Source organism: Canis lupus, chromosome 10, assembly GCF_011100685.1.
Source record: "Canis lupus familiaris isolate Mischka breed German Shepherd chromosome 10, alternate assembly UU_Cfam_GSD_1.0, whole genome shotgun sequence".
NCBI classification, from domain to species: Eukaryota; Metazoa; Chordata; class Mammalia; order Carnivora; family Canidae; genus Canis; species Canis lupus.
The window spans coordinates 50,255,950-50,268,807 of NC_049231.1; the positions used below are offsets into that span (position 1 = coordinate 50,255,950).

Here is a 12,858-nt window from a genome sequence, read left to right on the forward strand (position 1 = left end):
CTGATCTGCTACTGGTACCACTTTTACCAGCCATGTGGCCCTTTGCAAGTCACGTGACCTGTCTGAGTCTCTGTTGTCTATTACGTGAGCACCTTTGTACCCACCTCCGAGGGACCTAGTAAGGATTAAGTCAGAAAATGTGGTAAAGCACATGGTGGGCACAGAGGAAGGGATTGTTCTCTGCCCTCACACCCCCTTGAACAGTGCGGTCTCCTGAGAACTTGTTGAGTGACCACAGGAAGGATTTCTGTACTCACCTTCCACCAGGCTTTCTCCACGGGGCTCCTGACTTCCAAGTCCTGGGCGAAGCACTTGGTACCTCTCTGCGACTGTTCACCAAGAAACGTCACTCTGCTCTGGCGTTCTAAGGAACACAGTCGGAAATACCTGGAGCCACTTTATTTTTAGTTCTCTGTCAAGGCACCAGTGCTTGTCTTGCCAGTCAAGTTCATGATCTTTAATTATTCAGCCACCTCTGATGAATGGGGTCTGTCTACCCAGAGAGAATGGTGGCTGGGCCAGGCCAGTGGAGCCTGGCACCCAGCTCCCTTGGGGACCTCAGATCTTGGGGAGCTTAAGGGAGTTGAGGACTCTTGCATGGACTCTAGGCTAGACCTGGCCCACCTGGGTCTCTGATACCTTGCAGCCCATCCTGCTCAGAACACATGTGGCTGCATGAGCAGTGACAGCTGTGGATTTGGATACTCAGCCCAGGATAATGGGCTTCACCCTGGAGAATCAGCAGGGAGGAATGGCCTTGGGGAGGCACAAACAAACTGAAAGGTGACCACAGTAACCTAGCCTCCTTCACTTTCTTTGAACTTTCCATGAAAGGAAGTTCCCGTGGAAGGAGTCTGGGCCTGGCACTAACACTCAGGGTGTGTGTGCGTGCACAGAGGCTGGGTGGAGACCCGGCTGGGGCCAGGTACACCAGGGAACCGAACGCCCCAGCTGGCTGCACCGTAGACCCTTTGGGGAGCATGGGAGTCTCCTGTTTAAGGTTTGGTAAGGAGCAAGACTTTCTAGAAAAGACTCCCAAGGTTCCTGGGAGAATAGGTCTCTGATATGGACAGAGGCGCAAGAGCCAATGTAGTCACCAGCCCCAAGGGCGTAAGAGAACACACCCGTCAGGATGAGGAGGAGACATCTTACCTGCTTGGTAGCTGCCTGGGCTCTGAGGGGTTGGGGAGGGAAGGGCACATCTTACACATGTGGTACGGTGCAGGACATTCCCTTACGTTGTCTGACCCTCTCAGCCACCGGCACAGTCATGACCATCACCCTCACGTTGTAGCTAAGAACTGCAGCTCAGAGAGGTCACCTGAAGGCTCCAGCTGGGAAGTGGCAGGGCTGGCATCCGTGCCTCCACCTGACCCCAGAGCTGAAGCTCTTGCCACTGTGGGCTCCTGAGCAAGATGAGGCCTCCGTCACTGCATGAACAGGTGCAGAGGAGAGGCCACCTCTGGGTCTGCACCCAGGGACCTGAGGGGCCTCCTTGCAGCCCCTACATTCACCTAGAACCTCTATGCTATGCCATGAACCTGCTCCCCTTTACCCCCAAGCAGCAGTGGCTTCCCGAGCCTGACTTGGGACAGTGAGTCCCTCTCGCCATGGTATTTAGGGATGGGGTTTCTCATCAGAGCACCCACCCCGCCCCCAAGGGCCCAGGGTCTCGCTCAAGTCTGCTGTGCCTTCATTGGCCGGCTCTGGCACCAGAGTCCTGGGGGAGGCGGGCCTTGGAGAAGGTTGCTAAGCTGGCACTTTTCTCTGGCAGATATCCAGTGCCATCGAGCAGCTGCAGGAGGCCCTGAAAGTGTGCCGGGATGATGCCAACGCCCTCCACCTGCTGGCGCTCCTCTTCTCTGCCCAGAAGCACTACCAGCATGCCCTGGACGTCATCAACATGGCCATCACAGAGTATCCTGAGAACTTCAAGTGAGTTCCTTGTCAACACTGCCAGGGCCTGGAGGCTGGCCTGCCTCAGACACAGGTGCCTGTTCACACCTCCACCCTGCCACATAGTCAGCCAGCACACACTGATTAAGTGCCTGCTGCATGCACACCTGCTGACTGGAGGGGCAAGGTGGGGCGAAGACCTGTAGGGTCAGAGAATAGCTCTGGCGTTCCATGCCAGGAGGCGTCAGGTGGGGAGTGGCAAGCTCTGTGCAGCAGCTGCAGGCTCACGGGGACTACGTGGGTCACAGAGGAGACGGTGTTCAAATGCATGTGCTTGAGCTGCTTCCACCCCACCCCGGGCTCTGCATTGGAGCCTCATGGGACACTGACTCATGTAACTTAATCATAACCCTGGCATAGCCAGCCAAGGATGAGATTCTAACACTGACTGGACCTGGACTGGGGAGGCCAAGTGAGCCATCTCCCTGCCTCTAGGCAAGCCACAGGTATTGGGGGGAATGGGTTCTCTCCTTCCAGAGCAGTCCTGGCCTCTCCCTCCATCCTTGACAACTCCTCACCCCCGGTGTGCCACACTGCCTAGATTCCCCTCTTTGAAATAAGATTTATGCTGCATTTGGCCCAGGCCATGGTGGGTGTGGCAGAACTAGACTTTTCTGCCCCCACCTATACACAGAGGACCCACTGCCACCCAACCAGGGCACGGGAACAAGAGCCATGCTGGGCCAGCTGAGGCAGTAGGGTGTGTTGCTCTGCAGGAGGGAACAAAGAAGTCAGTCATCTTTTATTTCTGCCCCCCTCCCCCAAGGCCTGTGACACTGGGTATAATAGATCGTTTTCTCTGAATCCCGTGAACCCAGGATAAGGGGTCCCTGAACACCCCCATTCCTACCATATTACACCTTCAGGTCTGAAGGAGGGCTATTTAAGACCAGCTAGGGGCTGTCCGCTTCAGACAGCAGGAAGAAGCATGGTCTTGGCTACCTTGAGGGGTGACTCACACTGGCAATGAAAACAGATACACAAAGAATTAGGTGAAATTGGTGGGTGCCACCGCTGTGTTAAGTGATAAAGGGAAGCTGCAATTGTCCCAGTCCGAGTCTCCCTTTGTGTGAGGAGCCTGGGCATCTGCCTCTGTCCATCCCTAGCCGAAGAGGGACAGAGCTGGCTTTCCTGAACCTTTGGCCTCCTTCAGAGGATGCCATGGGTAGCTTTGCGTGTGATTTTTGCGAGAAGGCTTTGTCCTCACCAAGGCTCAAGAAAGGTGTTTTGGGAGCAGCAGAGTGCCTTTAGGGTAAGCTTTCCAGTGTGCCCCACTGAAGAGCAAGCCCCAGTGAATAAAGCCAAGGGTGGGCGTTCACCCCGCAGGTCAGCCCTGCTTTTCCTAGGCCACCCTGACTCCCTGCCCACAGCACCCTGACTCCTGACCTTTCCTGTCCCAGGTGGGTCTCAGCCGCCTGTAGCCAGGTGTAGGTAGAGATGATGCATGAACTTGACATAGCCCATTCTTTGTGTTCAGGAGATGGCCCTGACTCTTGGCCTCAACCCTGCATTTGAGAGGTTACTAAAATTGAAATCAGTTCACTTGAAAAGGCAGGTAGCTTAGGGAATACTAAAACACAGATAAAACAGCGTGTGTGTACAAGAGATTAGTTACCTTGTCTCATTAATCCCAAGCACAATACAGCAAGGCCTACCTACGTGTAGAAGTTTATTTTTTACTTTTAGTGAAAATACACTAAGGACAAAGGTCCTCCTCTTCTAATACCTGTTTACCTCGCTTTTTTCAAGCTCCATTCTCACGATTATCAGGCAGTCTGACCCACTGTCTGCTGCTAGCCGTGTGTGTGTGTGTGTGTGTGTGTGTGTGTGTGTGTGTGTGTGTCTGTTTACTCTGTGGTCAGTTAGGCTTTGATGGAAACAAAAACTGTCCTTAAGGAAACCTTAGAATCCTAGAGTGGGGAGGGCTCCTTGCCCTGCCCCCAGGTCAGAGTGTGTGGCACAAGAAAGAGAGGCTGGGCCTGGCATCAGCCATTGTTTGACCAGCAAGTCCTTTTCCTGAATGAAATCTTACATGCATTGGAGACTCTCTGGGAGCAAGGGGAACAGAGCTATCCTGATGGAAACAGGGCAAGGGATTCTCGTGCTGCCACCTGGCCCTTCCACGGGCTCTGCGTCCCAGCAGGGAGCCTCCCATTCCAGTGTCTGACATCTTACTGCAGTGTCTCCTCCTAACTTTTGGGCTGAATGCCTTCTGCTGGTAAAATCTTGTCCCCTGGCCTCATGTAGAGAGCCTAATGGCATTTTTGGAAAATCTGCTGGAAACCCATGGCATGAGGGGTTGGTGTTGGGTTTAGAAGGCAGCACTCTGGCTCTCCCTTAACCTCCGACCCGCCTCAGGGAAGGTGGCTCCTGGGCTGGGTGAGGAAGCCCCCTTGTCCCCAGTCCCTCCCCTCTTGTTGGTAGCATGTGTGCCCTTCCCCCAAGGGTGCTCCCCACCCCCACCGTCCTCACCAGCACTCAGGTGCTGACTCCTTCATCAGGGAATGCTTCACTCACTGCAAGTGTCTTCATGGGGGGTAGGGGAGAGGTGGTCCTTGCGTGGTTGGTGACTCCTCCTTGTGAGGCCCATGGATGGGCTTCTGGGCCTCCAAGAATGCCTAGATCTGAACCGTAACATTTGTGCCTATGTGCGTGTATCCAGGGAGATGGCTTTCAGCATATCCTCTATGGGACGCAGAAAAAGTGACAAGCCTATCCCCAGTGCAGACTGTGTTCTTGGTTAATTTGTAGCATAATCGTGCCCCTCTGTCAACTGTGTCCCTACCTCTGTAGGCAGGAGCCTTCTGAAGGGGCAGGTTCTGCATGAGAATACAGCTGCCCCATCCTGCTGCGGTATCAGGAGCTCGGGCCATGGGGCTGACAGCAGGGAGACCTCTCTGGGGTCTGAGCCTAAGGAGGTAAAGTGTTTTGAGTCCCATCCCTAGGGTTCTTCTCTTTTGGGTCACAGTAGAGAGGCCTGGGGACCAGAGCATCCCATTCTCTATGATGCCTCATTCTACAAAGCCTGCCCATCCAAGGACCAGTAGCAGATTCTTCATCTCTAAGCCACTGTGAGTCCCTCCCCTCCAAGACCATGAGGACCTCCATCTTGATTGGAGCCAGCCCTAAAAGGCTGCAAAACTAACTGAAAAAAAAATATAGAGTATATCTGGGGTCCTGAACTATTGAGACAATACATTTCTGTTATCTTAAAAAAAAAAGAAAAAAGAAAGAAAGAGAGAAAGAAAAAAATCAACTCTTAAAAAAATACATATGATAGGAGGTTGGGAGGGGTTGTGGAAAATTCACCTACCACACAGCTCTGGAGTGACCATAGAGCATGACCATGGCTTTTTGCGAATGAGGCAACACTCTTCCCCACAGATGGAACAGCAGAGTACAGAAACCCATGGATTAGCAGGAAATGTCATTGAGCCCATTACCGGCCAGGGATCACTGAAAAATGTCATTGCTCTTCAACTGAGACTGCCCTGCTTCTCCAGCTGCTCCCTGCACCGGTAACAAGCTGCGCGTGGCTCCAGCTGTTGCCACGGCAGATAATTCAACAGCCGGTCCAGTAAATACCATTGCAGCAAAACAAAACAAAACAAGAAAAAGTCAAACCTCCTTCACCCTGGCCTCCGCATCCCCAGCGAGGTCTCCATTTGAGGGCACTTAAGGACCGGAGTTCTGTATGCCACCGAGAGTCCCCCGAAGGCTGCTCTGAGGGGCTGAGGCTTTTCAGAGGCTCCTCTTTTCTGCAGAACCTGCCCATGCATCGGCTCCCAAAGGCTGTCTTAGTGAAGCAAGCGGCTGACAGGCCGGTGTGGAGGGTGGAGCAGGCCTGGCACAGGGGGGCAGGCCAGTGGGTGGGATGCAGCCCTCTCCACAGGAGCTTAGCCCCACATGAGGGTCACAGGGAGGCTCCCGCCCTCGCCAGGTCGTGCGTCTCTTACCTGCACCGCTCCCAGCAGCTTGCTCACGTGCCAGACACTGCCACCTGCCCTGCCTCCCGCTGCCTCCTAAGGCCTGTTGGAGGACTCCGATAAAAGAAGGTCTTGCAGTTGGTTTAGAAGCATGTTCAGGGCAGCAGTGTGAAGGGACCTGGCAGGCAGCTCCGACAGTGAGACAGCAGGTGGGACCTGAGGGTGGGGTGCGCGGTGGGTGCAGAGCGAGAGGAGGGCGCCCGGAGGTGTAGGCAGAGGGCAGAGGCCCTGGGAGAGGTGGAAGCTCCTCAGCGGCCCAGGAGGCCCCCATTCCTACAGACAAGGCTCAGGACTCCTGGAGAAAAACCCAGCTCTTGTGGAGCTGAACTTCTGGAAATCCACCCCCGAATTCAGGGATTAGAAAGAAAGCAGAGAACCTTGATTGCTGAGCTGTGGGCTGACCTTTAGTTAACGGGGCTTGGGTTTAAAAGGCAGAAACGTGATGAGGCGGAGACCGATGGCCCCGCGGGGACAGTGTGAACCTGGCCCCGGGGGCAACCAGACACCCCAGCAGCTTCCTGAAATCCTGAGGGCTCCCGACTAAGCCCCGACACATGTGCCCCGGCCAGCCTGCAGGGGGCCTCAGGGGGGCAGCAGACTCCCTCCGTACACCGGGGCCGGGGCCGGGGATGTGAGTGGTCGGGTCCTGGGTGAGCTTGGAGCTGCCTGTGCTCCCCTGGCCCCGGAGGGAGGCAGCTGGGAGGCTCAGCTGGGGCGGGACGGAATATGGGGTCAAGGGGAACAGGCCACCGATAAGCAGGTTCCTGAGGCTGGGGCTCCGGGGGCACTGGTTTTAGGTAACAGATTCCTTGTGCTTTAGTCAGGGCGCTTGTAGTGAAAGTCACCATGGCAACCAAACAAAATTCCTAGGCTTGATGATGGGAGCTTTCCAATAACCAGCCTGTCAGTCACGGCCCCCACCCAGACCTGGCAGCCCGCCAGACTGGTTTTGCAAAGCCAGACCGTGGGTCGATGGCGACTGCCAAGACCACCTCCTCCCACCCCACCCTGTGGGGGCGCTAGGCCCTTTGGGGAGGTTCCGCCTGGCCCCGCCCAGGCCCCCAGGGGGACCTGGAAGATCCTGGGGGGCACTCCCCCAGTGCGGGAATCATACGGGCCTCTCAGCAAGCCGGAGCTTGCCGTGTGTAAACAAACTAGCGGTGCAGCCATCTCCCCCAGGAAACCTAGGCTGTTTTGGAAAATGTTTGAGCTGATAACTAGGCATGAGCTGGGGCCAGACCTTGGCTGGTTCTGGTTGAGGCTGACTGTGGCCTCAAGGGCACCTCTCTGATCTACCTGGCCCGCCTCACCTTTTTCTCAGGTTATTTCCCTTGGTGCATTCCACTCGGGCAGAGGGATCGGAGTCCAGGGCCTGCGTTACCATTTCTGACTTAACCCCGGTGTGTGTATTGGACGGCTCTTATTAAGGACTCATGGTAGATCAAAAAGACACTTAAAATACCAACACTCCAGTGAGGGGGCTGGGATCAAAGGTATTAGCACAAACATAGTTTGTCACTTTGCTGGATTCATTAAACATCTCTGGCTAGCACAGCCCCCGGGGAGGAAAGAGCCAGGGGTTAAACTTGCAGGCCGTGTGGCTGAGGGAAGTGTTAAGCCAGGCATAATCACTGGCACCAGCACTTTCTTCCCCAAAGGTCAGTTCCTCATCAGCTAAGCTGGTTTGACATTCAGCATTTCCCCTTGCTGGTTATTCTGTGGAGCCTCCTATGATCTTGCTCCATGTGACGCTGCAGTCAGGGGACTCGGTCTCCCCACGCCGGTCTGCTTGTGCTCCACAGGAGGGTCCATGACCCAGGTTGTTTGGTTTGTTTGGGGTAGAGAGGAAGTGAAGGAAGGTATCCTTTGCAGGGTTTTCTTGTTTGTCTTCTTTTTTTTTTTTTTTTTTTTTTTGCAAAAGTGATTCGAGCCCTTGGTTTGCTGATCCTCACTCCCCGAGCTCCCAGCTGACAACTTTTGCTGGATGCAAGCATTGTGGCCCAGCCCCAAGACCGAGCCTGTCTGCCCCTAGGAGAGCGGGCATTCTTGCCCATGAGGCGGGGCTGGCCTCCCCTCTGCAGTGGGTGGTCTTCGAGTCCCAAGGATCTTCTCACTGAGCAGAGATTAGAGACCAAGACCAAGGTGTTAGCTTCTTGGTATCTCGTACCCTCCCTTTGTTCCACCTAGGGACCTTTTTTCTGGAAGTTCTTTCACTCCTGACTGGTCATAGAAAGGCTCTGCTTGGTTTGTGTTCTTATCTGTCAAGATCATGTGTTTGTGTTTGGAGCTTCATCTGGAAACAACAGGAGGTAGCCAGCAGCTAAGGGAAGCAGGGCCTGAGGCCTGTGGGTCAGCATAGATAAGAAGGCCTTGCCGTCCAGCTAGCCACAGGCCTGCTTAGGTGCGGTTGCTCTCAGAAAGGCCCTGAGGCTGTTCTCAGGGCAGGGCCCTTGAAGCAAAGAGGGACTCATTTCAAGAAGCAGAAGTTTGTTGGCTGTATGTTTTTAATACTTCAAGGTCACTTCATTTTGAATGAATTTGGTAAGAGGCGGTGTGGGTCAGTGTGAGCCTCAAAAGATGAGGGTATGTGGGTCAGTTAATGCTCCAGACCCAAGGGAAAGTTATTGGTTTTTAGGGCTACGAGCTGCTGACAGGATCCCTTTCCTGTTAGGGGTTAGTCTAGAGGAAGGTAAGAAAGCTGGGCTTCACTCTGACCCTCCACCTTAGGGGGAAGTCACTCCCTGTTAGAGTTATTTCAAAATAATACCCTCAAAAAGCATGTGTGTGAGTTTAACCAGTTAGTTTCCCTGGTGGAGTCTCCCAGAGGCATGGAATTTAGAGGAGTGTGTGCAACACGTGTTGCCCTGAACCCTAGGCCACAGGTTAGAGCCAGGTGTTGGAGCCAGGTGACTCCAACCTGAATGAGGGTGAAGGGGTGGGCTGACTCCTACCAGAGGGCCTGTTCCTTCCCTTCCCCTGCCCCCCATCCTGTTCTAGGAGTGGGGCCTCTGTGCCTGGTCAGCTGGGTCTCCCACCCCACCTTTGGGTCGTTGTCATCCTTGCTGGGCCACCCTGCCCGCACCACTGGGCCTGGAAGCCCCCCATCGCTCACCTCTATTGGTCAAAACTGAAAACTGAACTACTTGATTGAGTACTGGATTCTCTTATGGTTTGTTTGAACTTCCCCTCATGGGTGGAAGCACCTTTGGAGCAGAGACTGAGAGGCCTGTGCCCTGTATTTCCTAGAGGCCTGCTCCACCTCCTCACTGTGGGGGACCCATGGCTAGACACCCAGCACACCCCAGTAGACCTTCCGATGGGCAGACTGGGGGAGTTGTTTTGTTCGTTGCCCAGGAGGGAAGGATGGAGCCCATAGGGATGTTGGCATCCTACAACCCTCATTCCACTTACCCTGTTGTTTTATTTGGATGTGTTTATTTTTCGCTCCTTATAGCCCTCCTACTTGAAACAACTAATGGGAAAGCTAGAGGATATCTCAAGGTCAGACAGCTGGTACAGGGCAGAGCAGGGGCTAGAACCCAAGCCAGGTGGCAGGCTGAACAGCCCTGAGATGCTTGAACCCCATGAGCGTCAGTAATAGTAAAACAGCAGCGTATCCAGTGCTTGCTCTGTGCCAGGCGCTGCTCCGAGCGCTTCACGTGTGTTAAGTCCCTGATCTCCTTGGGGACCTGTACAGCAACCGCCGTTACTCCCACTTTACCAGTGAGGGCATAAGCGAGGTGTGCCAGGGGCTGGGTAACGATGGGTAGGGCAAGCCTGGATCAGGTGCTTTAGGAAGTGCGAGCCCCCTGCTAGGCTTTTTCTTTTTTTTTTTTTTTTTTTTCCAAACTTTAGAATTTTTATTGAATCTTCAATCATGTAAGGCACATTAGTGCTAAACTAATGGGATTTCAAATATAAAAACGTAAATGAGTAATTTTCACCTTTTCCCCCCAACCCTTTTTTCTCCCTCCATTTATTGTCCTCAGTTGTTCTCTCTGAGGGTGCAGGAGCAGGCATACCCCAGGAAGGAAAATTGACCAAATAAGAAGGCAATGCAGGACCAAATATTGGGGGTGGAGCAAAAGCAATAGGCATAGCAACTATGAAACTCGGAGGTCGAGGAGGTATAAAGCAATGAGCAGTAGGACGAGAAGGTAAACCGGGAGTACTGGAAGACAAGGGGAGAGACCTTGGCCAATTTTCCACGGGGTGCCGCGGGCCTCACTGTGGGAAAGAAACATGAGCCAGCCTTTCCTTGCTAACCATTCTTGTATTTCCTAGAGGCCTGCTAGGCTTTTCTGTACAGATTTTTCTATATATAATAGTCCCCCCTCCCCACCCCGGCGGTATAGATACCATCATTCCCATTTTACGGACACAAAACTCCAGTTCTGAGTTTTGTTTGGTATTTTTTTAAGATTTTATTTATTTATTCATGAGAGATAGAGAGGCAGAGACACAGGCAGAGGGAGAAGCAGGCTCCATGCAGGGAGCCTGATGTGAGACTCGATTCCGGGTCTCCAGGATCAGGCCCTGGGCCGAAGGTAGACGCTTAACTGCTGAGCCACCCAGGCGTCCCAAGTTCTAGAGAATTTAAAATGACTTGCCCCAGAGGTCACATGGCTGGAAGAAAGGGAAGCTGGGGTTTGAACTTGGGTCATCAGATGAGGAGCTGCTTCTCAGCACCGAGTCGGGCCTGGGGCACGTGGGATGGGGCCCTCTTCCTGTGTAACTCTGCGCGGGGGGCAGGCTCTGGCCTCCTGGCCCAAGAGTTAGACTTTCCAGAGGCGTGGCCGCCTGACTCAAAGAATAGCCTGCTTTTTCACTCAATTATGTGTTTTCTGTAAAAATAGAACTCTTCATTAAAACAGCACGGCACAGCCATCAGCCGGAATTACTAATTACTGTCCTTTAAAGAGATAATTCCCCCTTCTGTGCATTTGCCACACCTGCCACCACCCCCTCCCCCACCGTGGCGGGGCTCCCACGAGGGCCAGGAGCCGGAGGGATGGGGCTGGTGGGACTAGGGGAGAGTGGACCGTTGTGCAGGACACAGCAGCCCCCTTCCTTGGACGTCTGTCATCCCGAGAACCGCCCACAGCTCTCCGAGGCCTCGGTGAGTCCTTGTGGCTCAGACTCTTGTTATTCCACAAAGATCTGTTGAGCAACGTTAGGTCAGTCACTGGGGGTACAGATAGGAAAGCCATGGTCCCTGCCGGGCACAGGGTCTGCTAGGGAAGACTGGCGGCGATGGGGTGGGTGGCTGTTGCAGCACAATGTGCTCCCGTTTAACTGAGGGACAGCCACAGGCCCAAGGTGGCCCCTTCAGGTAGGCAGCAGTGGGCACACTCAGGCGTTGATTGCGTGTGCTGAGTGATTTTATAGGGAGCCGTTTTCAGGAACAGGAAAGGGAAGATGTGGACTCCTGGTGCTCGTGCCCTACACAGCCCATGTCCTTTCCTGCAGCCGCCTCTGCTCTGCACCTTCTCCTCTACCACCAGGAGCGGGGTGCTGCAGGGAGAGGCCGGGGAGGGGACACAGGAGAGAATGATCCGAGGCTCCAGGGAAGGGAGAGTGGACAAGATGACCTCTGACCCCAGGACAGTGCTTGCTTAGCTCAAGCCATCTTTACAAAAATATCCCCTATTTACTAAATATTTTTTTCCTAAGAAAACATTTTTTGGAAGGATTCATGTTCACTCAGTTCTAGGGAAGCTCACCCTAAGATATCTCCTCTTTCTGGCAGTGGGGAAAAATGAGTTGTCTTTGCCTCAGATGGGAACAGCTCCAAATCTTAATCCTTTTGACAAATAATTAGTAGGCTGATCCTGCCCCGGGAACATGGGCCAGGCAGGGCCCAGGAAGAGAGGGGGGAGGAGAAGGAGACAGATGCCAGGCTGACTGCACATCTCTCAGGAACTTCCTCCATCACCCCCCAGCCTGAGCAGCTGGGCAGATGGGCAAAGGTACCCGGTGGGAACACCCAGAGATGCTGGTCTCGCTAATCTGCATCTTCCCACACCCCCAGGAAGAGGGCTGGCCCAGATGCAGACTCACACAAGGCTGAAGTGTTTCGTGGCCCAGCAGAGGCTGGGCCTGTTTATTGGCCAAGCACTGGCTGTGTGTGTGTGTGTGTGTGTGTGTGTGTGTGTGTGTGTGTCCCTGGGGTGCTGGACTGTGCGGGTGACACGGGAGGCCTTGACCAGAGCATGGCAATAGATGAGCGCATGGTGAGGATGGTGGCTGAGGGATCACCAAGCCTGGGCATGAGGTGGCCTACAAGGACCAGGGCACACATGCCACTTGGATTGGACCGGAGTGTGGAGTCCAGGACCCAGGACTCCTTCCCGTAACCCAGGCAGCCTCACCCCTGGTGTGGGACAGAGCTCATGGTGTGTTTATATGGACTCTTGCTCCTTCTTCTTCCCCAGAGAAAACACTCACTTTCACATCTGCCTTCAGATGCAAGGCGTGGGAAGGGCATTCAGTCTCGTAAGACCTCGGTGTTTATTCCACATGGGCTTCCCCAGTGGAACAAATAGGAAAGTGCTTACAAGAGGGGGTTATGGCCACGGTTGCTTCACCTGAACCTAACGGGCTGGGCCTCCATCCACCCCCTCCTATCCCCTTCCTTTCCTACACCCTTCTTTAACCCCCAGGAGCTACAAGGAGGACCGCCTGCCTTCCCAGACAGGCCACAGAGGTCGAGGGCTTTCTGAGAGCCCTCAGAGGCACAAGGCCTAGAGACTGCATTGCTGGGTCCACTAGGCCTACAGTTTGGGAGCAGGACTCCCTTCCCCCAGCCGCGGGGCAGGCCTGTGCCGGAGGACTAAGTGCAGCTGTGCGTTTCTCAGTGGCTGCATATAGGTCATGGCAGTTCACCTGGTGGGAGACGTCACTCCTGTTGCACTGG

General features: G+C 54.2%; 1 protein-coding gene and 1 long non-coding RNA gene across 8 annotated transcripts in view; one reads left to right on the forward strand and one right to left on the reverse strand.

Moving 5' to 3' along the window:
• The window catches only part of TTC7A (tetratricopeptide repeat domain 7A), a 144,891-nt gene that overhangs the window by 102,102 nt on the left and 29,931 nt on the right, over nucleotides 1–12,858 (forward strand). For all 7 annotated transcript variants that reach the window (XM_038551218.1, XM_038551220.1, XM_038551223.1 and 4 more), the window contains exon 15: nucleotides 1,775–1,935. In XM_038551218.1, the coding sequence (XP_038407146.1) occupies nucleotides 1,775–1,935 (161 nt within the window). The remainder of the gene's footprint in view (nucleotides 1–1,774; nucleotides 1,936–12,858) is intronic.
• On the reverse strand, nucleotides 258–6,613 carry LOC119873671. Its single transcript, XR_005365896.1, has 3 exons — nucleotides 5,913–6,613; nucleotides 5,581–5,800; nucleotides 258–364 (listed from the first exon to the last, which is right to left on the reverse strand). It is a non-coding gene; the product is annotated as an uncharacterized LOC119873671 (long non-coding RNA).